Here is a 26,344-nt window from a genome sequence, read left to right on the forward strand (position 1 = left end):
ACACATCTGGGCCCCTCACTGCAGGAGCCGGATTTGGCCACCCCGGTGGGAGGGGATTCCCGGACCTGAGGCCCTGCTCCCGGAGGCCAGCCATCCTCCTTGAAAATGCTGGTGAAAAGGCCCCAGTGAGCCCCAGTGCCCTGCGAGCAGCTGGTCAGCCAGGCCTGTGCCCACAGGGTCCTGATAAGGTGGTCAGTCTCCTAATGCCAGAAACTAAAGGGTCTTAGAAACCATCTCGTCTGACTCTCCTATTTACCGACAGCGAACTGAGGCAGCAGATGGAAAATGACTGTCTCGTGGTTTGACTGTCTGGTGGTTAGTGCCCTGGCACTCGGGGAAGGAGGAAGAACGGGGCGCTGGCAGGGCTGTGAGAGGGCGCCAGGTGCACCCTGCCTCCACTTCCCCTCCCAGGCAGAGCTCGGGGGCAGATCTCGGGGGCAGATCTCGGTTTTATGAAGCCTGAAGCATATACATCTTGGGGCATCTTTCAAAAAATAATACAAAATTGGGTATTAGAAGGGGCTCGTGCAAGTGAGCAGCCCTGAAGTATGTTCCACCAGCTTCCAGGCGAACCACCTCTGGCGGAGCTGGAGTGTGGGCATGACCTTGAGGGCTGAGCAGAAAGGAGCTGAACTGTAGATGGAGGGCCAGCCCCTCCTCAGTGGTGCAGGGGACGGGGGAGATGTGCGGAAGAGGCATCTTTGGGAGTAGTTTGGGAGGATCAAGCCATGGGCACTTGCAAAGGCCCCATCCCGGCGACCCCCCACCCCAGGGGGCGAAGAGGTAAGATTCCCCCACACGAGGTCCCTTCCCGTCCCCCGACTCTGCCTCATCCCAGCCCCATCCTCAGGAAGGTGGGATGACACCTCCCCGGGGGCAGCCTTGGGAATCGGCAGTGTCTGGAGATCTGGCCAGCAGACCTCAGTGGAAGGCAGCACCATGTTCTCCACCCAGAGGCCCACAGGCACCCTGCCTTCCCACCCCCGTGCACCAGTTCTCAGGAGGCTGGGGTCACAGGAATGTTCTCTGAGGCGGAGGTCTAGGCAGCTATATCTGGGGGAACCCTTTCCCCCAACCCCTCCCTTTCCTCCAGGCTGGGTGGTCCTGAGCCTGCCAGCAAGTGTGTAAACTCATGAGTGTGAGCCTGACCTTGTCCTCCCCACGGCTGAGCTAAGTGACCACCCTGTGTGCTGGACTTAGGGGTATAACAGCAGGAACAACAACAGCAAACTCTTCTCTGCTGCCTCATGGTGTCCTCAGCACAATCACCAACATAATCACACACCAACCCTGGTGAGGCTGCTGTGTTCAGCTATTGATCCTGTGTAATAGAAAAAGAAACAATATATAGAAATTGGAACTGGGACCCATGCTCATTCCTAACTCTACATTGCTTCTTTAATTACTCAGCACAAAAGCTAACATTTAGTGAAACTTGCCATGGCCAAGCAATGGGCTACATACGTTAGAGGGTTTGTCTAATTCAACCCTCATTTTACAGAAGAAGACATGAAGGCTGAGTAAGGTTAAGAAACTGAAATGGGGCAAGTGGGACTTCAGGACTCCAGAGCCTGGGATCTTGACTTCTGTGCTACATCTGCCTGGGAAAAGTTAGGAAATTTGTCGACACCTTCTTTCCTCTGAGTTTCAGTCAGGCTAAACCAAGTTTTGCCACAGTAACAAATAAACTGCAAAATCTCAAGGTTTAACATGACGAAGTCAACCAGGCAGCCCCCTCCATCGGGGAGTATACCACTGGAGGCACATAGCAAGCAAAGTGAGAATGGGTGGGTTGTAAGGGGTCATTAAAGGCCAGTCCTGGAAGTTGCTTGCATCACTTCCAACCACATGGCACTGGCCAGACTCAGTCGCATGGTACGGAGCCCAACAATACTACCAGGAATCCCAGGAAATAGTCTTCCTGGGTCCCCATGAAGAGAAAATAGCGCAGCACTCTCTGCTTCATCATCTCCTTTTCAATGGCTCTTCTTCTCCACAACTAGCCTCACCCCCACCCCCATGTTCACTGACAGTTCCATGCGTCCTTCCCTTCTGTGCTGCTTCTCACAAAACCTTGTTCTCAGCAAATTACCAGTCAATCTCCCAGAGGTATTAATAAATAATATACTCAGGAGTTTCTTCTCCTAAGAGTATTTGCTTTTTAATCAAGAGCTATTCAACACTGAAAGGCCTAAAACAGCCAAAGGAATGAATATATAATGGTTGAAGTTGAGGCCCAATAACAAACAATCCTATATAATAAAGAGCTAATGCAAATGGTCATCACACCCTCACATCCTCGCACCCTCATGCAGGGACTGCTCAGACACTCAACACTGGGGAGAGAGGAATGGGAACCAGCCAGGCTGTGGCCCGGGAGAGGGACAAGCCACCCGCCCCGCAGTCCTCTGCAGCTGTGGCCAGCCTGGGCAAAGCTGGCCCAAGTCCTGGGTGCCTGCAGCTGGCCAGAGGGAGGGAAGCCCAGGTCCCAGGTGCCTGCGACTGGCCAGAGGAGGGAATCCTGGGTCCCGGGTGCAGGGCTAGGCAGAGGTGGTTAGGGACGATCAGGCCAGCAGGGGAGCAGTTAGGGGCAATCAGGCCTGTAGGGGAGCAGTTAGGGGTGATCAGGCAGGCAGAAGTGGTTAGGGGTGATCAGGCAGGCAGGCAGCCAAGCAGTTAGGAGTCAGTGGTCCCAGATTGTGAAAGGCAGTCGGACATCTCCCAAGGGGTCCCGGATTGGAGAGGGTGCAGGCCAGGCTGAGGTGATCCTCCCTCCATGCACCAATTTCATGCACTGGGCCTCTAGTGTTAGATATTTGGGGAATATCTTATCTACACTGGCTTGCAAGGAGCAAGCTTCAGACTGAAGGGCTCTGAGCCACCACCAACACCCTTTCCCCTCCTTCCCTCTACCTCTGGTCTTGACTGGCAGGATACTGAGCTACTGGGGTTGGCTAGAGCCAATTTCCCATCAAGGAGAAAAGTGGAGGCTGAGAAAAGGGGGTTTACTATTCAGCTAAAATTCCAGTCCCAGAGCTACCTATGCAGAGCTTCCCTTACTGCTTATCTTCCCACCCTCCACCCCCTACAGCAAGGTTTGACTGTTCTTTTAGAAGCAGAGCATCAAGGATTAGCTTGTAGCAGTACACAATGCAGGGACCTGGGGGAGGGGGGCTGACCCCCCAAGGCAGCTCCCCTTCCATGCTGTTAGGGAACCAACATGCTGTGATTAGGAGCTTCCTGACCCAACCTATATCCAAGGCAGATGGACAAACCCCCCTACAGAGGACAGGTCTCCATCTGGAGGCAGCCCCTGGGGCCCAGCACTGGCAAGGCTCATGGCAATGCCAAGCCCATTATCCTGTTGCCAGAGGCCTGCTCATGTTCAAGGGGCTTGTCCCTGCTGCTTCTTCACCACCCGCTCACCCGGGGGTGCTCTGATCCCGTCCGATCCTGTTCCATCGTCTCCAGCACCTTTAGAAAGAAAGCACACCTGGTCCTTTGTTCCTTTTTGTTGTTTTTGTTCCTGAAACTCCACATCCCCTCAGATGCCTGTAGATAGATACACACACATGTACGCACACATACATAGACCTGTACACAGGTGTACTCAGGCACACCCTGGCCTGTAAACACACTCCCAAACATACCAGCCAAAGACACACAGGTACACACGGATGCATGAACGCAGAGATTCAAGTACGTATGGATGCAAAGCCACACAGACATACACATTCACAGATGTACACAGACATATAGGCCTATCCATAAATACCCAGAGATGTATAAAATATACACATCTCAAACAACACATAATGCACATTGACACACAGATTGTGCACATTTACCAATAAAGATTTCCATATGCACAGGTATAAAAAATGACTCGTGTGCACACCAAGATACATATACACACACGCACAGGTATCTCCACAGAAATACTTGTACATTCTCCTTGAGCCTCATGTAGAACTACAACCCAGGGCTCCCTGCCCTCTAAAAACCAAGTCTCAGGTCCAGCTTCCCTCTTCATCCACTCCAGGGACTTCCTGGACCCGAGCACCTCACCTGAACAAAGGTAGCAACAATCTTCCCTCTCAATGTCCCCAGGGTCTGAGAAAGTGGGGGCAAGAAGCAGAGGCCTGGGGCTAGAGAACTGGGATGGGACCCACACTGCCATCAGATGCCCTGATGTTGGCCCCAGGGCTCTCCCGTGGGAGGTGCTCCCTCCTGAGAAGGTGGCACCTCCAGGGAAATAGGGTGGGGATGGGGATGTGGAGAGGGAGAAGGATTGGGGTAGGAGCCACCCTCCTGGGAATGGGGAACACATATCAGAAGAATGTGGGGCCTTTGGACTCACCCACACATGCGCTGCTGGGAGAATGGAAAGTAAGGGCCAGGATCAGGCCAAAGAGACACAGGGCTAGACAAGGCTACTCTCCCCTCCCTCCCATGTGGTTACAGCAGGTGGGACCTAACAACTGTTAAACAGCAAGCCCCAAATGGAGTCACTGTGCTAAGCCCACCCAAACCAAGACTTAATACCTAACCCAGTGCAGTCTCAGCCTCTCCAAGGAATGTCACCCTTAACCAGTCAATCTGAAATTACCTGGTCAGCATGAGTGAGGTAATTCTTTTTTTCTTTTAAATCCTCACCTGAGGATATTTTTCCATAATTGTTGTTTTTTGTTTTGTTTTGTTTTTAGAGAAAGGGAGAGAATATGTGTGGAGGGAGGGGGAGAGACAGAGAGAGAGAAACATCAATGTGAGAGCAGTGATGTGTTGGTTGCCTCCCACAAACACACTCTCCAACAGGAGTGTGGGGTGGGGGCCGGGGATGGAGCCTGCAACTGAAGTACATGCCCTTGGCTTAGGGCTGACGCTCTATCCACTAAGCCAAACCAGCTTGGGCTGGGAATCCTCTTGATAGACCCCTTCCAAAGAAAGGTGACCTCCCCCGAAACAATGCATTCTTTGCTAGAACCTTCCTTCTCCCTTCTGCCTATAAACACCTTCTATTATTACAGATTTTCAGAGCTTCTTTCTATTTGTTGGATGGGATGCTGCCTGATCCATGAATCAATGAATAAAGCCAACTTCATGTTTAAATGTATTCAGTCCTCCACTTCTTGAATCAGTGATATCACCCTCATTTGGAAAGCCACCCCACTCCCACCCAACCCGCACCCTATACTGAATCAAAACAATGCAGGAGGGCCAGTTCCCCACCAGCCCCCTCCCAATGAGAATTTTCCCCAGCGGGGGAGGGGTGCAATCCTCCAGCCTGGGCTGAGAAAGGTCTTGGGAGAGCCACCCAGCCCTTGATCTGCCCCCCGGTGGCGGCGCTGCAGCCAAACCCCTCAGCGCCCCACCCCCATTCCACCAATACCGCGGGCCGCTGGCCATCCTTTACTTTCCTCAAAGCCCCACCCTGCAGGAGTGAGGGCTTCCAGGAGTTCCAACCTCGGGGAGCCCTCGAATGAGCAGTGAAGAAACAAGAGTCAGGAAATGCAGTGGGAAACATGGCTTTATGACCAGGAGAGGCTGGGAGTCCAGCCCAGTGCCCAGGCTGGGCCAGGGGCCGCCAGGAGGGGTGTAGGGAGGGGGCTCCAGGCAGGATCTCTTCCTGGCCACTGGCTTAGTAGGAGCAGATGAAGGGCAGACGTCTTCCACAACGCTTTCGTCGCCAATGACCTCCTAGAAATAGAAAACACGGTAATGTCAGCTGCCAGCAGATTGTGGCCCGTGCCCCCCTTGCCCTCCAATTGTCATGATATGTTTGCCACACACACACACACACACACACACACACACACTAGCTTGTGTTTGTTGAGTTTTCACCCCAGGAAGACAGGGTGCTGACTGCTTTCTGGGGCTCCTGGCTAATCCTCACAATGACTCCCAGAGGGAGGTGCTGTCCTCATCCCCACTGCACAGATGAGGAACTCAGTGAGGAAACCACTGGCCTGAATGCCAGTGGGCAGGTGGCTGGGCTGGGATGGGAACTGTGGCAGCCTTTCTCCAGCGTGTATGGCCTTAGCCACAGTCCTGAGTCCCTCATGTCTGGCATTCAGCCATTCCTAATTCGCACATCTCTTGCTTGTCCCTCATCCACACATTTCATTCACCTTAGCTATTCTTTTTTTAAAATATATACATATTTCTTTATTGATTTCAGTGAGGAAGGGAAAAGGAGAGAGAGATGGAAACATCAATGATGAGAGAGAATCTTTGATCGGCTGCTTCCTGTATGCCCCCTACTGGGGATCGAGCCCGCAATCCAGGCATGTGTCCTTGGCAGGAATCGAACCTGGGACCCCTCAGTCCGCAGGCTGATGCTCTATCCACTGAGCCAAGTTGGCTAGGGTGTCCTTGGCTACTCTCAATTGTCACATCAGTAGCAGAGGAAGGAAAGCAGCCCCCAGACCCCCGGCTGAGCTTAGTCCCCATCCAGCCCTCACACAGGGCAGCCCCTCACCCTACATCACAGCCCTCCTCACAGACAGGACGTTGGTTCTCCAGTTGTGGGGAGGCTGTGAGTTTGAGGAGGTGTTGCTCAGGCAGCTCAAAGGGACAGTGTGTTAGAGTCCACCTTGCCGTCCCTCCCCTTTGCCCTGGTGCCCAGTCCCCTCACCTCTGGTGCATAGGGCCACACAGCGGCCGCGCCCACGTCCATTAGCCCAGTATGTAAAATTCACAGCACTCCCATCAATCCAGTGTAACCTTCTGCACTAGAATGAGAGAGCGGATAGGCTGGGTCAGAGGCTGAGGTCCAGGAAACAGGCTGATACAGAGGTTCCAGAAAATGACCACTGAGTGTCCCTTTCTGGGAACTTCCCACCCTGTTAGGAGCCAGATATCCTGGACACCCACCCCTGAGTGTTCCCAGGCAATGACAATGGAAGAGCAGTGGTCCCTCCCCACCTCACACAGCCAGGCTTCTCAAACTTTCTGTGAATACAAGTCTCCTGCAGACCTTTTTAAAATGGAGATGCTGATTCAGGAGTCTCAGATGGGGCCCAAGACTGTGCATCTCTAACAAGCTATCAGGCCATGCTACTACTGCTTGGTCCATGGACCACACTTGAGTAGCAAATATAATAGCACTTATTCACCCACTATCCCAGAACCACTCTGAGAGAAGGACCCCATTTGAGACATGAGGAACCCATTCAGCTTGTAAATGACCAAGCTGGGCAAGGAAAGGATCTCCTGACTCCAGTGGTGAGCTGGTAACTGTTTTTCAACCAGCTCTGGGGGAAGGTGAGAAGGCAGAAGGAGGGAGGAAACCTGATTTGTAACAATCGCCAATTTCCTTGGGGTAAATACACCTGCCATGGCATGAAGTCATTGAACATGGAATGGGAAGAGATGCGCACAATCACCAGTTGTCTTTAGCCACACCAGCCAGCTCCCCCACTGCCTCCCACAGGAAAGTCACTCGGCTGCTGGAATGAGGCCTGATGCCAGAGAGAACTTCCTGTACCTGGGAGCTGGCCCCTCACTTACCCGGCCCCTGAGTTTGCCTCCAATCCAGACCTGTTGCTGGTTAATACTACTGGCCAAGCACTGGAGTTGATTGTTGACACTGAGGTTGTGGATAGAGACGAGGTTGCCTCTGTAGCACCTACTGCAGACATTCTGCAGAGAGAAGAGGTGGGGTAGATAATTCACTGGGTTGTTTTTTTTCCCCTCAAGTTCCTGAGCCTTCAGGAGAGAACTCTCCATCGCTTGTCAGGTCAGAAATCAGGGATCTACTTGCTCCTTCAATTCCATCTCTTGCTCCTTCATCTGTCACCGGGAACTTCTTGCAGGAAACAATAATAATCCTGAGAATAATCTTAGCCACCGTTTACTGGGAGTTTATAATGACTCAAGGACTGATCCAAATGCTTGCCATGTATTACCTCATTTAATCCTCACCACAACATAAGAGGTTGGTACTATATATCTCCATTGTACAAGTGAAGATCCTGAAGCTCTGAAAGATGAAGGGAATTGCCCAGGTAACATGTCAATGACAGGTGGAGCCAGGGTTTAACACAGGTTTATCTAATACCAAAGCCTTTTGTCCCAATCAGTGATTCTCAAAGTACTGCCTCCAGACCAACAATATCACCAGCACCTGGCACTTGGTCCTAAATGAAAACTCTTGGGCCCCACCTGCTAACCCTGAAATCTATGCTTCAACAAGACCTCTAGGAGAGTCTGCTGCTCACTAGCATTTGAGAACCACTAGTGTAAATGAATAAGGAACAGGAGGTGGAACCCACTATCTTCTCCTGCCCCTGGTCCTCCTTCATCAGTAGCCTCCCAGCCACCACTTACCCGAGCGCCTCTAAATGTTCTGCGGGTCCGCACCAACACGTAGCGGCAGGTCTTGCATCCAGGACTACCCAGTATTTTCACTGTGTCCTCTTCCCTGGGGCACTGCAAGTTCTCATCTAGGGCATCTTGATCCGACTCCATGGCCTCTTCATCCTCAAAGGCATCTTGGCAGCTGGAAGCCTCCACCTGCTCTCCTTGGGACTGAATCGCCTCCTCAGTCAGGACTGACTCTCCCTCCTGCTCCCCAGAGCCTTCCAGATCCTGGCTCAGGTCTGCCTGTGTCTCTTGGCTGTCAGGATAGGGGGCATCATTCCCTGGAAGAACAGGTAACCTGCCATCATGTCAGGGGTCCCCTTCTTCTAGGACCACGGACAGCTCCGACCGCCCCACTCAAGCCTTCCTAGTGCCTCCTGGAGCCTAGGCCTAAGGATCTCCTCCCTGTGGGGTGAGCACCTGGTGCTGGCTGAAAGGTGTGTATTTTAGTGGAAGGAAGAAGCACCTCTGAGAAGATGTGTGGTTTTTGCTTGAGCAGGAGCCCTGACAATATTCAGGTCACATTTCTGAGTCCATGAAAGATCTTACCTGAGGGGAGCTGGGTCCACTGAAGAAGGAAAAGCTGTGGCCTGGCCCAGAAGAAGCCAAGGAGTTGCCAGAAAGAGGAGAAGGGGTCAAGCAGGATGAGAAGGGAAGGGAGGATTTACCCAGATGAAGAGCAGCAACTGTCCCCAGCAGGAGGAGCAGCAGGAGCAGGGGGAGTTTCATATTCACTCGTTCTTGTGGCAGGGACACAGCTTCACTTCCCGCCGTGGGTCTGCTCACTGTGTCTGCACAGCCCCTGTCACACAACAGAGATGCAATGTTTGTTTAAGTAGCTGATTAAAGGGCAAACTGGAGGGCTTCCTTCTCCCCAGTGAACAGATGCTGACCTGGAGAAGCAGAAAAAGTCCCTTTTACCCATGGGCTTTATCACTGGCCCCTGAGATGACACTTAGCCCAGATCCTGTCCCTGCAGAAACAGGTCTACTCAAGGTCAGGACCCGTTCCACTACACTGAGGACAGAGTGCAAGGACAGTGGCCATCAGGGCCTAAGGACAGGCCTCCTAGGCTCCCTGGGCAGCTGGGGGAGGACTCACCTCTGAAGTGTCGGAGACCTCCACTCTTGGTGTCTCAGACTGAGGGGTCCCAGAGACAGTCCTTATACTGGGCTATTGGGGAAGTGGGAAGAGGCCAGGATGATTGCCCCAGGCTGGGGTGCTGGGCAGGGGAGCTGATAATAAGGCATTTGCTCAATTCTCTCAACTGCTCCCTGCTGGGACTGCAGGGACCTGCCTCCTGGGGTCCACTGACACACATGGGTGTCCAGGTGTGCTGGAGAAGACCCCAGATGTCTGCTGCCCACATATACTAACCATTAGCACCCCTAAAGTGCCCAGTTTTAACCCCAGGAGCAGCCTTCCTCTGGTCATTATCTCAGCCAATGAGGGGGGGGATCCTACAATGCTGGGGGACCATGAGGGGAGGAGGGAGAAGACGAAGGGAGTCCCACCCTCCTGAGTTTTTTTCTACCAGGGACTTCATATGTATCCTATCCCAGAATCCTCACCTTGTCCTCATTCCCATGAGAATGTATGATGACCCTGACTTCACATGTATGGAAAATGAGATTCAGAGAGGAAAAGTCCCTTGCAAGTGTGCACAGAAAGTGGGGGATCTGGGAATCCTAGTCTTTTTGGCTCCCAAACCTTCTATCTATCATCTATCTATCTCTTTCTCTTTTTCCCTCCCTCCTCTTTTTCTTATTCTCACTCTAGATCTCCCTCTTTCTATTTTTCATCTTTAATGTGTGAAAAACTTATGCTCTTTCTTCTATGCTATAGATCTAGATCAAGGTTCTCAACATTTTCACTCTTACTAGTTGGAGTAAAGTAATTCTTGTGTATTGGCAGAGGAAGGGGTGGGGGACTGTAGAAGTTTAGCAGCATCCCTGGTCTCTACTCACTAGATGTCAGGAGTACCTCCCCCATCACCTGACTGTCCCCCAAAGACTATCAAAAACATCTCCACATATTTCCAAATGTCCTCTGGGGAGCAAAATTGCCTCCATTGACGATCATTGGTCTAGAAAATGTAGTCCAACCTCAAGGCATATCTTTAGGCAAAGAGGTGACAGCTGCAATGGAAAGCTTAGTGCAGAATCTTTCAGACACCATGGGGGCCACCCTCCCCACCTCCATGCTCATCTCCCACCAGCCCTCTGTCACCACCAGGGTCAGGACTAGGGGTAGTGAGTGAGGCACTTGTCTCAGGTGCAAAATGTAAGGGGGCACTAAAGAATTCAGTAGTCAAGATAAATAATGCTTTCATGCAATCTTTCTTGGAAATAAAAATAAATGCAAAATCATCTGTGATGAGTAAAATATCAAAACTTTAATCAACCCAGCTCCAGCCACATTCACTACCGTCCAAAGAGAGGCCAACAAGTGCTGAGCCCTGCCGTTGCTGGAAATTCCTGCCGGGAGCTAGTGGCCTTGGCAGGGTGGGTGACCCACTCTGTAACATTCCCCCGGGGCAGTCATACTTCTTCCTCAGACCCCTGCTCAGTCTTCCAGGCCTCTGGGCACCAGGGACAGGTAGCCCAGAGGGTGAAAAGGCCTTCCCTCCCTCTGCTGTCCGAGGGGACCTACAAATGGAGAAGTATCTGAGAGGTCACTTCTGGGCCTGATTGCAGAGTAACAGTCTTGGCTGTTATCTCTCTGGCCCAACAGACCAGATCCTTAGCTTATCTACCGACATGAGGTGGTGGTGGTGGGTCAATTGGCCAATTCTGGGGCCCAAAAACCTAGTCTTGGATTTAAATTTTTAGTCCACCATAAGGGTGAGGGGAGAGGGAATGCTGGACCCCTCCCCAGCATTCTCCTCCCTCTGGAGCCCAGGCCAGGGGCATCTTATCACTTGCTGGTAGGAATGCTCAGCTGCTCTCAAGAGCCAGCCTCAGGATGAACTGTACACACATATCCCTTGAACAGCCCTTTGTTACAGATGTGGAAATGACACCTCAGAGAGTTTGAGCAAGTTGCCCAAGATCACACAGCAAGTCAGAGACAGGCCTAAGGGCAGGTCTTCCAGCTCCTTGTCCCCCCATGGCTGCCTGCCCTCTGCCTCCTCTCACTCACCTCCCTTCTCTACAGCCTGCCCCCCCCCAACCCTGTCTTCTTGGCACTCAAACCCCAAGCAAAGATATTCCAATGGCTTCAGTGACCACAGTAATGTCTGGTTTAAAACTGGAAATATCATTTTTGAAGGCCCACCACAGACCAAACACTTTGCTACACGAAGGCTCTGGCATCCATCACCCCACTTAATCTTTACAATCATCCTACAAAATAGGTATTTCCATCTCTAGTCTGAACACCTACTGTAGAAGCTGGGAGAGGATCAATGACCTGCCCAAGTTCATACAAGTAGGAAGGAATGGCACGTCTGACTCTTAGGTCCTTGCTTCTTTGATACCCCAGACAGTCTGCATTACTCCCAGACAGTCCATCCAATGCTGCCAATGTTTTCAGCATCCGTGAAACTCTGGGTGTCTGGCTTACTGTTTGCATTTATGTTGCAGGGGTTTCAAACTCTGCCTCTTGTCTCAAGGGTCAGTCCAGTCCCACATTAGGCAGAGGGTGGGTCTCAGTGCAGTGTGATGCAAATGAATGGTAAGTCCCAGAGTCTCAGTTTTCTCACCTGGGAGCTGAGGCAATGGCAGAACCTGCCTCTATTGAGATCAGCTCCAATAGTGCTCTCAGGACAGGGCTTGGACCTGGGGCTGTCCGGAAGCCAGCATTGGAACTGGGACCTGTGTCCACAGATAAGCTCTGTCTGGATTGCAGTCCTGCTCTGTGCTGGCGCATTGGCCAGAACTCCAGGGGTTCCGCCCTAAAGACAGAGCTTAGCTTCACAGAGCTTAGCTAGTAGCTTGTAGAGTTGGGAAAGCCCATATTTTGGAATGGAAGGCAAATCTTCTTATTTCATTACTTTTGCTCTTTTTATTTTTAATCCACACCTGAGTATAATTTTCCAATGAGTTTTAGAGAGTGGAAGGGAGAGGGAAAGAAAGAGAGAAATATTGATGTGAAACACATTGATTGGTTGCCTCCTGCACGTGTCCTGGGCCCTGGGGCTCAGGAGGAGCCTGCAACCTACATACTTGCCCTTGATCAGAATGGAACCCAAGACACTTCAGTCCTCAGGCCAGCACACTATCAATGACCAAACCAGCTAGGGCTGGTAGTCCTCTTGATAGACCCCTTCCAAAAAACGGTGGGCCCCCCCACCCCTTGAAGCAAGGCATTCTTTGCTAGAACCTTCCTTCTGCTCCCTTCTGCCTATAAACACCTTCCATTATTACAGCTTTTCACAGCTACTTTCTGTTGGGATGGAATGCTGCCTGATTCATGAATCAGTGAATAAAGCCAATTTCATCTTTAAATGTACTCGTTAAATTTTTAACAGTCCTCCAGTTCTTGAATCAGTGATATTACCCTCATTTAGTAAGCCACCCCAGTCCCACCCCACCCTACACCCCATACTGAATCCAAACAAAGCAGGAGGGCCAGTTCCCTACCTTATCCCCCAGGCAATGAGGACTTCCCCCAGAGGGGGGGTTGTGTGGAATCCCCCAGCCTGGCTGAGAAGTGTCTTGGAAGAGCCACCCAGCCCTGGATCAGATCCTAGATGGCACTGCAGCCAAACCCCTCAGCGCTCCACCCCCATTCTACCCATCCCTGTGGGACACTGGCCATCTTTTACTTTCCTCAAAGGCCCTGCCCTGACCACCACGGGAGTGAGGGCTTACAGGATTTCCAGCCCCGGGGAGTCCTACAATGAGCAATGAAGAAACAAGAGTCAGGAAATGCAGTGGGAAACATGGCTTTATGACCAGGAGAGGCTGGGAGTCCAGCCCAGTGCCCAGGGTGGGCCAGGAGCTGCCAGGAGGGGTGTAGGGAGAGGGCACGAGGCAGGATCTCTTCCAGGCCACTGGCTTAGGAGGAGCAGACAAAGGGCAGAAGTCTTTCGTAACATGATTGTCTCCAATAACCACCTGTCAATAGAGAACACAGTGATGCAAACAGTTGGCAGTGTGTGGCCGGTGCCCCCCTTGCCCTCCAATCGCCATGATATGTTTGCCACACACCCCCACCTGTTTGTGTTTATTGAATTTTCACCCCAGGAAGACAGGGTGCTGAGTGCTTCCTAGGGGCTCCTGGCTAATCCTCACAATGACTCCCAGAGGGAGGTGCTGTCCTCATCCCCACTGCACAGATGAGGAACCTGAGGCTCAGCGGGGAAACCACTTGTCTGTATGCCAGTGGGCAGGTGGCAGGGCTGGGATGAGAACTGTGACAGCCTTTCTCCAGCGTGTATGGCCTTAGCCACAGTCCTGAGTCCCTCACGTCTGGCATTCAGTCATTCCTCATTCACACATCTCTCCCTCGTTCCTCCTCTACACCTTTCATTCACCTCGGCCACTCTCAATTGTCACATCAGTAGCAGAGGAAGGAAAGCAGCCCCCAGACCCCCAGCCAAGCTTCATCTGTGAGGATGGAGAGCCCCCATCCAGCCCTCACACAGGGCACCCCCTCACCCTACATCACAATCCCCCTCACAGACAGGACGTTGGTTCTCCAGTTGTGGGGAGGCTGTGAGTTTGAGGAGGTCTTGCTCAGGCAGCTCAAAGGGACAGTGTGTAAGAGTCCACCTTGCCATCCCTTCCCTTTGCCCTGGGGCCCAGTCCCCCTCACCTCTGGTGGATAGGGCCACACAGTGGCCGTGCCCATGATGATGAGCCCAGTGGCTATAATTTACAATGCTCCTATCTATCCAGTGTAACTGGGGGCACTGGAAAAAGAGAGGGGATAGGCAGGGTCAGAGGCTGAGGTCCAGGAAGACAGGCAGATCCAGAGGTTCCAGAAAATGCCCACTGAGTGTCCCTTTCTGGTCACTGCCCACCCAGCTAGGAGCCAGATAACCTGGACACCCACCCCTGAGGGTTTGCAGGCAATGACAATGGAAGAGCAGTGGTCCCTCCCCGCCTCACACAGCCAGGCTTCTCAAACTTTTTGTGAATACAAGTCTCTTGTGGATCTTTTTAAAATGGAGATGCTGCCCTAGCCGGTTTGGCTAAGTGGACAGAGTGTCAGCCTGCAGACTGAAGGGTAACAGGTTCAATTCCAGTCCCGGGCAAGTACCTCGGTTGCCTTTACATCCCCAGTAGAAGGTGGACAGGAGGCAGGTGATCGATGTTTCTCTCTCATCGATGTCTCTGGCTCTGTATGGCTCTCCTTTCCTCTCTGTAAAAAATCAATTAAATATATATTTTTAAAAATAAATAAAAATAAATAAAACGATGTTGCTGATTCAAGATCTCAGATGAGGCCCAAGACTGTGCGTTCCTAACAAGCTATCAGGCCATGCTACTACTGCTTGGTCCATGGACCACACTTGAGTAGCAAATATAATAGCACTTATTCACCCACTATCCCAGAACCACTCTGAGAGAAGGACCCCATTTTAGACATGAGGAAGCCATTTAGCTTGTAAGTGACCAAGCTGGGGAAGGAAAGGGTCTCCTGACTCCAGTGCTGAGCTGGTAACTGTTTACCAACCAGCTCTGGGGAAAGGTGAGAAAGCAGAGCGAGGGAGGAACCCTGAGTTGTAACAACAGCCATTTTCCATGGTGGAAATACACCTACCATGGCAGATTTCATGCCATAAGAATGAAGTCACTGAACGTGGAGTTGGGAAGAGATGTGCACAATGACCAGTTCTCTCTAGCCAGCACCAGCCAGCTCCCCCACTGCCTCCCACAGGAAGGTCACTCAGCTGCTGGAATGAGTCCTGATGCCAGAGAGAACTTCCTGTACCTGGGAGCTGCCCCTCACTTACCCTGGCATAGACAGTGCCTCCAATCCAGACATTGCCATAGAAGTTATTGCCGGAGAACTAGATATTCCTATTGGTTTGCTTGTTGTGGATAGAGGCCAGGGTGCCACGGTAGCAATTCCTGCAAGTGTTCTGCAGAAAAAAGAGGTGGAGGAGAAAATTCCCTGGGTTTTTCCCCCACTTATATTCCTGAGTCTCCAGGAGAGAGTTCTCCATCCCTTGTCAGGTCAGAAATCAGGGATCTACTTGCTCCTTCAGTTCCATCTCTTGCCCCTTTATCTGTCACCAAGAACTTCTTGCAGGAAATAATAATAATCCTGAGAATAATCTTAGCCACCGTCTACTGGGAGTTTAAAATGACTCAAGGACTGATCCAAATGCTTGCCATGTATTATCTCATTTAATCCTCACCACAACATAAGAGGTTGTTACTATATATCTCCATTGTACAAGTGAAGATCCTGAAGCTCTGAAAGATGAAGGGAATTGCCCAGGTAACATGTCAATGACAGGTGGAGCCAGGCTTTAACACAGGTATATCTAATACCAAAGCCTTTTGTCCCCATCAGTGATTCTCAAAGTACTGCCTCCAGACCAACAATATCACCAGCACCTGGCACTTGGTCCTAAATGAAAACTCTTGGGCCCCACCCCAGATTGCTAACCCTGAAATCCATGCTTCAACAAGACCTCTAGGAGAGTCTGCTGCTCACTAGCCTTTGACAACCACTAGTGTAAATGAATAGGGAGCAGGAGGTAGAACCCACTCTCTTCTCCTGACCCTGGTCCTCCTTCCACAGTAGCCCCCTGCCACTTACCCGAGCGTCTGCAAATGTTTTGGGAGTCTTCACCAACCGGTAGAATCTGTTCTTGGACCCAGCACTGACCAGAATTTTCACTGTGTCCTCCTCCCTGGGGCACTGAAAGTTCTCATCTAGGGCACCTGGGTCCGACTCCATGGCCTTCTCGTCCTCAAAGGCATCTTGGCAGCTGGAAGCCTCCACCTGCTCTCCTTGGGACTGAATGGCCTCCTCAGTCAGGACCAACTCTCCCTCCTGCTCCCCTGAGCCTTCCAGATCCTGGCTCAGGTCTGCCTGTGACTCTTGGCTGTCCAGATAGGGGGCATCATTCCCTGAAAGAAGAGGTAGCCTGCCATCAGGTAAGGAGCTCCTTCTTCCAGGACCACGGACAGCGCCGACCACCCCACTCAAGACTTCCTAGTGCCTCCTTCTGGAGCCTAGGCCAGAAGGATCTCCTCCCTGTGGGGTGAGGTGAGCACCTGGCGCTGGCTGACAGGTGTGTATTTTAGGGGTAGGAAGAAGCTGCTCTGAAAAGGTGGGTGGGTTGCTCTAACTGGTTTGGCTCAGTGGATAGAGCGTCGGCCTGCGGACTCAAGGGTCCCAGGTTCGATTCTGGTCAAAGGGCATGTACCTTGGTTTCAGGCACATATCCAGTGGGGAGTATGCAGGAGGCAACTGCTCAGTATTTCTCTCTCATCGATGTTTCTAACTCTCTATCCCTCTTCCGTCCTCTCTGTAAAAAAATCAATAAAATATATATATATATATATATATATATATATATATATATATATATATATATATATATATATATATTTTTTAAAGGTGGGTGGGTTATGCTTGAGGAGGAGTCCTGACAAAATATTCAGGTCACATTTTTGAGTCCAAGAGAGATCTTACCTGAGGGGAGCTGGGCCCACTGAAGAAGGAAAAGCTGTGGCCCTGGCCCAGAGAGAGCCAAAGAGGTGCCAGAAAGAAGAGAAGGGGTCAAGCTGGATGAGAATGGAAGGGAGGATTTACCCAGATGAAAAGCAGCAACTGTCCCCAACAGGAGGAGCAGCAGGAACATGGGGAGTTTCATAGTCACTGTTCCTGTAGCAAGGACACAGCTTCACTTCACGCTTTGGGCTGCCCTGTGTGTCTAAGAGCCCCTGTCACACAACAGAGATGCAATGTTTGTTTAAGTAGATGATTAAAGGCAAACTAGAGAGCTTCCTTCTCCCCCAGTGAAAAGACACTGACCTGGAGAATCAAGAAAAGTCCCTTTACCCAAGTGCTTTATCACTGGCACCTGGAACAGCACTTAGCCCAGACCCTGCGCCTGCAGGAGCTGTTCTGCTCAGGGTCAGGGCTCATTTCAGTACACTGAGGATGGAGTGGAAGGACAGTGACCATCAGAGTCCTAAGGACAGGCCTCCTAGGTGTTTGCCATATAGGCTTCTGCTTCCTGCCAACCCTTGGACCCCTCCTCACTGGGCAGCTGGGGAAGCACTCACCTTCAAGTGTCGGAGACCTCCACTCTCGGTGTCTCTGACTGCTGGGGACCAGAGGCAGTCCTTATATTGGGCGTTTGAGGCCTGGATGATTGCCCCAGGCCGGGGTGCTGGGCAGGGGATCTGATAATAAGGCATTTGCCCAATTCTCTCGTCTGCTCCGTGCTGGGACTTCAGGGACCTGCCTTCTGGGGTCCACTGACACACATGGGTGTCCAAACACCCAGGTGTGCTGGAGAAGACCCCAGAAGTCTACTGTCCACATATAGTTACTGTTAGCACCCCTAAAGTGCCCCAGTCATAACCCCGGGAGCAGCCTTCTTCTGGTCACTATCCCAGCCAATGAAGTGGAGGATCCTAGGATGCTGGGGGACCACGAGGAGAGGAGAAAGGAGGTGCCTACCTCCTGAGTGCTTGTCTAGACCGAGGACTTCATATGCATCCCATCCCAGAATCCTCACCTTCTCCTCATTCCCATGAGAATGTATGATGACTCTAACTTCACAGGTGTGAAAGCTGTGATTCAGAGAGGGAAAGTCCCTTGCAAGTGTGCACAGCAAGAGTGGGATCTGGGATTCCTAGTTCTTTTGGCTCCCAAACCTTTTATCTCTCTTTCTCTCTCTCTCTCTCTCTCTCTCTCTCTCTCTCTCTCTCTCTATCTATCATCTATCTATCTATCTATCTATCTTCCTCTCTCCCTCCATTTTCCCTCCCCCCTCCCTCTTTTTCTCCTTCTCACTCTAGTTCTCCCTCTTCCTCTTTTGTCATCTTTAACATGTGAAAACCTTATGCTCTTTCTTCTATGCTATAGATCTAGATCAAGGTTCTCAATATTTTTACTGTTACTAGTTGGAGTAAAGTAATTCTTTGTAGTGTGTTGACGGGGGCGGGGGGTCTGTAGAAGTTTAGCAGCATCCCTCGTCTCTACTCACTAGATGTCAGGAGTACCTCCTCCCATCAATCTGATTGTCCCCCAAAGACTATCAAAAACATCTCCACATATTTCCAAAGCTCCTTTGGAGAGCAAAGTTGCCTCCATTGAGGATCACTAGTCTAGAAAATGCCATTTAGTCCAACCTCAAGACATATCTTCAGGCAAAGAGGTGACAGCTGCAATGGAAAGCTTAGTGCAGAATCTTTCAGTCACACTGTGGGCCACCCTCCCCACCCCCATCCTCATCTCCCACCAGCCCTCTGTCACCACCAGGGTCAGGACTAGGAGGCACTGAGTGAGGCACTCATCTCAGGTGCAAAATTTAAGGGGGCACTAAAGAATTCAGTAGTCAAGATAAATGAATAGCTTTCATGCAATCTTTCTTGGAAATGAAAGTAAATGCAAAAACATCTGTGATGAGTAAAATATCAAAACTTTAATCAACCCAGCTCCAGCCACATTCACTGCCGTCCAAAGAGAGGCCAACAAATGCCGAGCTCTGGTGTTGCTGGATATCCCTGCCGGGAGCTAGCGGCCTTGGCAGGGTGGGTGACCCACTCTGTGACATTCCCGCTGGGCAGTCATATTTCTTCCTCAGACTCCAGCCCAGCCCTCCAGGGCTCAGGGCACCAGACACACGTAGCCCAAAGGGTGAAAAGGCCTTCACTGCCTCCGGTGTTCCAGGCGAACTACAAATGGAGAAGTATCTGAGAGGTCACTTCTGGGCCTGATTGCAAGGTAACGGTCTTGGCTCTTATCTCTCTGGCCCAACTGACCAGATCCTCAGCTTAACGACATGGGGCAGTAGTAGTTGGGGGATTGGCCAATTCTGGGTCCCCAAAACCTGGTGTTGGATTTACAGCTTGAGTCCACCCTAGTGGGGGAGAGGGAAGGGCTAAACCCCTCCCCAGCATTGTCCTCCCTCTGGGGCCCAGACCAGGGGCATCTTATCACTCCCTGGTAAGAATGCTCAGCTGCTCTCAAGTGCCAGCCTCACGATAGGCTTTACACACACTTTCCCTTGAACAGCCCTGTCTTACAGATGTGGAAATGACACCTCAGAGAGCTTGAGCAAGTTGCCCAAGATCACACAGCAAGTCAGAGACAGATCTAAGGGCAGGTCTTCCAGCTCCTTGTCCCCCCATGGCTGCCTCTCCTCTGCCTCCTCTCATTCACCTCCCTTCTCTACAGCCTGCACCTCCCCCACCCCCATCTTCTTTGCACTCACACCCCAGGCAAAGATATTCCAATGGATTCAGTGACCACAGTAATGTCTGATTTAAACTGGAAGTAACATTTTTGAAGGCCCACCACAGACCATATACTTTGCTACATGAAGTCTCTGGCATCCATCACCCCACTTAATCTTTACAATCATTCTACAAAATAGGTATTGCCATCTCTCATCTACACACCTACTACAGAAGCTCAGAAAGGTTCAATGACCTGCCCAAGTTCATACAAGTAGGAAGGAGTGGCACGTCTGACTCCTAGGTCCTTGCTTCTTTGATACCCCAGAGAGTCTGCATTACTCCCAGACAGTCCATCCAATGCTGCCAATGTTTTCAGTATCGTGAAACTCCGACCGTCTGGCTTACTGTTTGCATTTATGTTGCAGGGGTTTCAAACTCTGCCTCTTGTCTCAAGGGTCAGTCCAGTCCCACATTAGGCAGGGGGTGGGTCTCAGTGCAGTGTGATGCAAATGAATGGTAAGTCCCAGAGTCTCAGTTTTCTCACCTGGGAGCTGAGGCAATGGCAGAACCTGCCTCTATTGAGATCAGCTCCAATAGTGCTCTCAGGACAGGGCTTGGACCTGGGGCTGTCCGGAAGCCAGCACTGGATCTGGGACCTGTGTCCACAGATAAGCTCTGTCTGGATTGCAGTCCCGATCTGTGCTGGCGCAATGAACAGAACTCCAGTGGTTCCACCCTAAAGACAGAGCTTAGCTTCACACAGTTTAGCTAGTAGCTTGTAGAGTTCGGAAAGCCCATAATTTGGAATGGAAGGCGAATCTTCTTATTTCATTACTTTTGCTCTTTTTATTTTTAATTCTCACCTGAGTATAATTTTCCAATTTGTTTTAAAGAGTGGAAGGGAGAGGGAAAGAAAGAGAGAAATATTGATGTGAGAGAAATACATCAATTGGTTGTCTCCTGCATGTGTCCTGGGCCCTGGGGCTCAGGAGGAGCCTGCAACCTACATACTTGCCCTTGACCAGAATGGAACCCAGGACACTTCAGTACTCAGGCCAGCGCTCTATCCACTGAGCCAACCAGCTAGGGCTGGTAATCCTCTTGATAGACCCCTTCCGAAAAACGGTGACCCCCCCCCCCTTGAAGCAATGCATTCTTTGCTAGAACCTTCCTTCTGCTCCCTTCTGCCAATAAACACCTTCCATTATTACAGCTTTTCATAGCTTCTCTCTGATTGCTGGATGGAATGCAGCATGATTCATGGATCAATGAATAAAGCCAATTTTATCTTTAAATGTACTCAGTTAAATTTTTAACAGTCCTCCATTTCTTGAATCAGTGATATCACTCTCATTTAGATAGCCACCCCACCCCTCACCCTATAACGAATCCAAACAAAGCAGGAGGGCAAGTTCCCAACCCCCACCCACAGCTGGCACCCAATGAGAACTTCCCCCTGGGGGGAGGGGGGATGTGGAATCCAACAGCCTGGCTGAGAAGGGTCTTGGGAGAGCCACCCAGCCCTGTCTCCGCCCTTAGGTGGCGCTACAGCCAAACCCCTCAGCGCTCCACCCCATTCCACCCATCCCTGTGGGACACTGGCCATCTTTTACTTTCCTCAAAGCCCCCGCCCCCTAACCCCACAGGAGTGAGAGCTTTCAGGATTTCCAGCCCCGGGGAGTCCTCCAATGAGCAATGAAGAAACAAGAGTCAGGAAATGCAGTGGGAAACATGGCTTTATGACCAGGAGAGGCTGGGAGTCCAGCCCAGTGTCCAGGGTGGGCCAGGAGCTGCCAGGAGGGGTGTAGGGAGAGGGCACGAGGCAGGATCTCTTCCAGGCCACTGGCTTAGGAGGAGCAGACAAAGGGCAGAAGTCTTTCGCAACATGATTGTCTCCAATAACCACCTGTCAATAGAGAACACAGTGATGCAAACAGTTGGCAGTGTGTGGCCGGTGCTCCCCTTGCCCTCCAATCGCCATGATATGTTTGCCACACACCCCCACCTGCTTGTGTTTATTGAGTTTTCACCCCAGGAAGACAGGGTGCTGAGTGCTTCCTGGAGGCTCCTGGCTAATCCTCACAATGACTCCCAGAGGGAGGTGCTGTCCTCATCCCCACTGCACAGATGAGGAACCTGAGGCTCAGCGGGGAAACCACTTGTCTGTATGCCAGTGGGCAGGTGGCAGGGCTGGGATGGGAATTGTGGCAGCCTTTCTCCAGCGAGTATGGCCTTAGCCACAGTCCTGAGTCCCTCACGTCTGGCATTCAGCCATTCCTCATTCACACATCTCTCCCTCATCCCCTGTCCACACCTTTCATTCACCTCAGCTACTCTCAATTGTCACATCAGTAGCAGAGGAAGGAAAGCAGCCCCCAGACCCCCAGCCAAGCTTCATCTGTGAGGATGGAGAGCCCTATCCAGCCCTCACACAGGGCACCCCCTCACCCTACATCACAACCCTCCTCAGAGAAAGGACGTTGGTTCTCCAGTTGTGGGGAGGCTGTGAGTTTGAGAAGGTGTTGCTCAGGCAGCTCAAAGGGACAGTGTGTAAGAGTCCACCTTGCCATCCCTTCCCTTTGCCCTGGTGCCCAGTCCCCCTCACCTGTGATGGATAGGGTCACACAGTGGCCGTGCCCATGATGATGAGCCCAGTGGCTATAATTTACAATGCTCCCATCTATCCAGTGTAACTGGGGGCACTGGAAAAAGAGAGGGGATAGGCAGGGTCAGAGGCTGAGGTCCAGGAAGACAGGCAGATCCAGAGGTTCCAGAAAATGCCCACTGAGTGTCCCTTTCTGGTCACTGCCCACCCAGCTAGGAGCCAGATAACCTGGACACCCACCCCTGAGGGTTTGCAGGCAATGACAATGGAAGAGCAGTGGTCCCTCCCTGCCTCACACAGCCAGGCTTCTCAAACTCTCTGTGAATACAAGTCTCTTGTGGATCTTTTTAAAATGGAGATGCTGCCCTAGCCGGTTTGGCTAAGTGGACAGAGTGTCAGCCTGCAGACTCAAGGGTAACAGGTTCAATTCCAGTCCCGGGCATGTACCTCGGTTGCCTTTACATCCCCAGTAGAAGGTGGACAGGAGGCAGGTGATTGATGTTTCTCTCTCATCGATGTCTCTGGCTCTGTATGGCTCTCCTTTCCTCTCTGTAAAAAATCAATTAAATATATATTTTTAAAAATAAATAAAAATAAATAAAACGGTGTTGCTGATTCAAGATCTCAGATGAGGCCCAAGACTGTGCGTTCCTAACAAGCTATCAGGCCATGCTACTACTGCTTGGTCCATGGACCACACTTGAGTAGCAAATATAATAGCACTTATTCACCCACTATCCCAGAACCACTCTGAGAGAAGGACCCCATTTTAGACATGAGGAAGCCATTTAGCTTGTAAGTGACCAAGCTGGGGAAGGAAAGGGTCTCCTGACTCCAGTGCTGAGCTGGTAACTGTTTACCAACCAGCTCTGGGGAAAGGTGAGAAAGCAGAGCGAGGGAGGAACCCTGAGTTGTAACAACAGCCATTTTCCATGGTGGAAATACACCTACCATGGCAGATTTCATGCCATAAGAATGAAGTCACTGAACGTGGAGTTGGGAAGAGTTGTGCACAATGACCAGTTCTCTCTAGCCAGCACCAGCCAGCTCCCCCACTGCCTCCCACAGGAAGGTCATTCAGCTGCTGGAATGAGTCTTGATGCCAGAGAGAACTTCCTGTACCTGGGAGCTGCCCCTCACTTACCCTGTAATAGACATTGCCTCCAATCCAGATATTGCCATGGAAGTTACCGCCGTAGATCTGGATATTCCTGTTGGTTTGCTTGTTGTGGATAGAGGCCAGGGTGCCACGGTAGCAATTCCTGCAAGTGTTCTGCAGAAAAAAGAGGTGGAGGAGAAAATTCCCTTGGTTTCCCCCCGCCCCTCATGTTCCTGAGTCTCCAGGAGAGAGTTCTCCATCCCTTGTCAGGTCAGAAATCAGGGATCTACTTGCTCCTTCAATTCCATCTCTTGCCCCTTTATCTGTTACCAGGAACTTCCTGCAGGAAATAATAGTAATCCTGAGAATAATCTCAGCCACCATTTACTGGCAGTTTAAAATGACTCAAGGACTGATCCAAATGCTTTTTGTGTATTATCTCATTTAATCCTCACCACACCATAAGAGGTTGGTACTATATATCTCCATTGTACAAGTGAAGGTCCTGAAGCTCTGAAAGATGAAGGGACTTGCCCTGGTAACATGTCAATCACAGGTGGAGCCAGGGTTTAACACAGGTATATCTAATACCAAAGCCTTTTGTCCCCATCAGTGATTCTCAAAGTACTGCCTCCAGACCAACAATATCACCAGCACGTGGCACTTGGTCCTAAATGAAAACTCTTGGGCCCCACCTGCTAACCCTGAAATCCATGCTTCAACATGACCTCTAGGAGATTCTGCTGCTCACTAGCATTTGAGAACCACAAGTGTAAATGAATAGGGAGCAGGAGGTAGAACCCACTCTCTTCTCCAGACCCTGGTCCTCCGTCCACAGTAGCCCCCTGCCACTTACCCGAGCGTCTGCAAATGTTTTGGGAGTCTTCACCAACCGGTAGAATCTGTTCTTGGACCCAGCACTGACCAGAATTTTCACTGTGTCCTCCTCCCTGGGGCACTGAAAGTTCTCATCTAGGGCACCTGGGTCCGACTCCATGGCCTTCTCGTCCTCAAAGGCATCTTGGCAGCTGGAAGCCTCCACCTGCTCTCCTTGGGACTGAATGGCCTCCTCAGTCAGGACCAACTCTCCCTCCTGCTCCCCTGAGCCTTCCAGATCCTGGCTCAGATCCGCCTGTGACTCTTGGCTGTCCAGATAGGGGGCATCATTCCCTGAAAGAAGAGGTAGCCTGCCATCAGGTAAGGAGCTCCTTCTTCCAGGACCACGGACAGCGCCAACCACCCCACTCAAGACTTCCTAGTGCCTCCTTCTGGAGCCTAGGCCAGAAGGATCTCCTCCCTGTGGGGTGAGGTGAGAACTCACACAAAGGGGTGAGCACCTGGCGCTGGCAGACAGGTGTGTATTTTAGGGGTACGATCAAGCTGCTCTGAAAAGGTGGGTGGGTTGCCCTAACTGGTTTGGCTCAGTGGATAGAGCATCGGCCTGCGGACTCAAGGGTCCCAGGTTTGATTCTGGTCAAGGACATGTACCTTGGTTTCAGGCACATATCCAGTGGGGAGTATGCAGGAGGCAACTGCTCAGTATTTCTCTCTCATCGATGTTTCTAACTCTCTATCCCTCTTCCGTCCTCTCTGTAAAAAAATCAATAAAATATATGTATATATATTTTTTTTAAAGGTGGGTGGGTTATGCTTGAGGAGGAGCCCTGACAAAATATTCAGGTCACATTTTTGAGTCCAAGAGAGATCTTACCTGAGGGGAGCTGAGCCCACTGAATAAGGAAAAGCTATGGCCTTGGCCCAGAGAGAATCAAAGAGGTGCCAGAAAGAAGAGAAGGGGTCAAGCTGGATGAGAATGGAAGGGAGGATTTACCCAGATGAAAAGCAGCAACTGTCCCCAACAGGAGGAGCAGCAGGAACACGGGGAGTTTCATAGTCACTGTTCTTGTAGCAGGGACACAGCTTCACTTCACGCTTTGGGCTGCCCTGTGTGTCTAAGAGCCCCTGTCACACAACAGAGATGCAATGTTTGTTTAAGTAGATGATTAAAGGCAAACTAGAGAGCTTCCTTCTCCCCCAGTGAAAAGACACTGACCTGGAGAATCAAGAAAAGTCCCTTTTACCCAAGCGCTTTATCTGTGGCGCCTGGAACAGCACTTAGCCCAGACCCTGCACCTGCAGGAGCTGGTCTGCTCAGGGTCAGGGCTCATTTCACTACACTGAGGATGGAGTGGAAGGACAGTGGCCATCAGAGTCCTAAGGACAGGCCTCCTAGGTCTTTGCCATATAGGCTTCTGCTTCCTGCCAACCCTTGGACCCCTCCTCACTGGGCAGCTGGGGGAGCACTCACCTTCAAGTGTCGGAGACCTCCACTCTCGGTGTCTCTGACTGCTGGGGACCAGAGGCAGTCCTTATATTGGGCGTTTGAGGAAGTCCTTATAATGGGCTTTTGAGGCCTGGATGATTGCCCCAGGCCGGGGTGCTGGGCAGGGGAGCTGATAATAAGGCATTTGCTCAATTCTCTCATCTGCTCCTGCTGGGACTGCAGGGACCTGCCTCCTGGGGTCCACTGACACACATGGGTGTCCAGGTGTGCTGGAGAAGACCCCAGATGTCTACTGTCCACATATAGTTACTGTTAGCACCCCTAAAGTGCCCCAGTCATAACCCCGGGAGCAGCCTTCTTCTGGTCACTATCCCAGCCAATGAAGTGGAGGATCCTAGGATGCTGGGGGACCACGAGGAGAGGAGAAAGGAGGTGCCCACCTCCTGAGTGCTTGTCTAGAACGGGGATTTCATATGCATCCCATCCCAGAATCCTCACTTTCTCCCCATTCCCATGAGAATGTATGATGACTCTAACTTCACACGTGTGAAAACTGATTCAGAGAGGGAAAGTCCCTTACAAGTGTGCACAGCAAGAGTGGGATCTGGGATACCTAGTTCTTTTGGCTCCCAAAGCTTCTATCTATCTATTATCTATCTATCTATCTATCTATC

At 51.2% G+C, this 26,344-nt stretch overlaps 3 protein-coding genes across 3 annotated transcripts; all 3 read right to left on the reverse strand.

Moving 5' to 3' along the window:
- Positions 1-5,522: 5,522 nt before the first annotated feature.
- Positions 5,523-9,090, reverse strand: LOC139017943 (proteoglycan 3-like). The gene is made up of 5 exons (XM_070426557.1): positions 9,030-9,090; positions 8,329-8,642; positions 7,510-7,641; positions 6,635-6,731; positions 5,523-5,697 (listed from the first exon to the last, which is right to left on the reverse strand). Exons 1-5 carry the CDS (start codon positions 9,088-9,090, stop codon positions 5,639-5,641), a joined length of 663 nt encoding a protein of 220 aa, XP_070282658.1. The 3' UTR covers positions 5,523-5,638.
- A 6,232-nt stretch (positions 9,091-15,322) lies between these two features.
- On the reverse strand, positions 15,323-17,143 carry LOC139017717 (proteoglycan 3-like). The gene is made up of 3 exons (XM_070426319.1): positions 17,083-17,143; positions 16,081-16,394; positions 15,323-15,394 (listed from the first exon to the last, which is right to left on the reverse strand). Exons 1-3 carry the CDS (start codon positions 17,141-17,143, stop codon positions 15,323-15,325), a joined length of 447 nt encoding a protein of 148 aa, XP_070282420.1.
- Positions 17,144-17,839: 696 nt separating this feature from the next.
- On the reverse strand, positions 17,840-25,725 carry LOC139017719 (proteoglycan 3-like). Its single transcript, XM_070426320.1, has 6 exons — positions 25,695-25,725; positions 25,218-25,348; positions 24,243-24,556; positions 23,432-23,560; positions 22,750-22,836; positions 17,840-17,920 (listed from the first exon to the last, which is right to left on the reverse strand). The coding sequence occupies exons 2-6, from the start codon at positions 25,276-25,278 to the stop codon at positions 17,840-17,842; spliced, it is 672 nt and encodes a 223-aa protein (XP_070282421.1). The 5' UTR covers positions 25,279-25,348; positions 25,695-25,725.
- Positions 25,726-26,344: the final 619 nt, after the last annotated feature.

Source organism: Myotis yumanensis, unplaced genomic scaffold (assembly GCF_028538775.1).
Source record: "Myotis yumanensis isolate MYYU_CA2020_CCGP unplaced genomic scaffold, mMyoYum1.0.hap1 SCAF_10, whole genome shotgun sequence".
Lineage (NCBI taxonomy): Eukaryota > Metazoa > Chordata > Mammalia > Chiroptera > Vespertilionidae > Myotis > Myotis yumanensis.

Coding starts and splice junctions, on each gene's coding strand:
- LOC139017943 (XM_070426557.1), bottom strand. CDS start 9,090: ATGAAACTCCCCCTGCTCCTGCTGCTCCTCCTGCTGGGGACAGTTGCT. Junction 7,642..8,328: donor GAACATTTAGAGGCGCTCGG/GTAAGTGGTGGC, acceptor TTCTCTCTGCAG/AATGTCTGCAGTAGGTGCTA. Junction 5,698..6,634: donor TGTGGCCCTATGCACCAGAG/GTGAGGGGACTG, acceptor TTCTATTTCTAG/GAGGTCATTGGCGACGAAAG.
- LOC139017717 (XM_070426319.1), bottom strand. CDS start 17,143: ATGAAACTCCCCATGTTCCTGCTGCTCCTCCTGTTGGGGACAGTTGCT. Junction 16,395..17,082: donor AGTTGCTGCTTTTCATCTGG/GTAAATCCTCCC, acceptor CTCTTCTTTCAG/GGAATGATGCCCCCTATCTG. Junction 15,395..16,080: donor AAACATTTGCAGACGCTCGG/GTAAGTGGCAGG, acceptor TTTTTTCTGCAG/AACACTTGCAGGAATTGCTA.
- LOC139017719 (XM_070426320.1), bottom strand. CDS start 25,278: ATGAAACTCCCCGTGTTCCTGCTGCTCCTCCTGTTGGGGACAGTTGCT. Junction 23,561..24,242: donor AAACATTTGCAGACGCTCGG/GTAAGTGGCAGG, acceptor TTTTTTCTGCAG/AACACTTGCAGGAATTGCTA. Junction 17,921..22,749: donor GTCCACCTTCTACTGGGGAT/GTAAAGGCAACC, acceptor GTGGTCCCCCAG/CATCCTAGGATCCTCCACTT.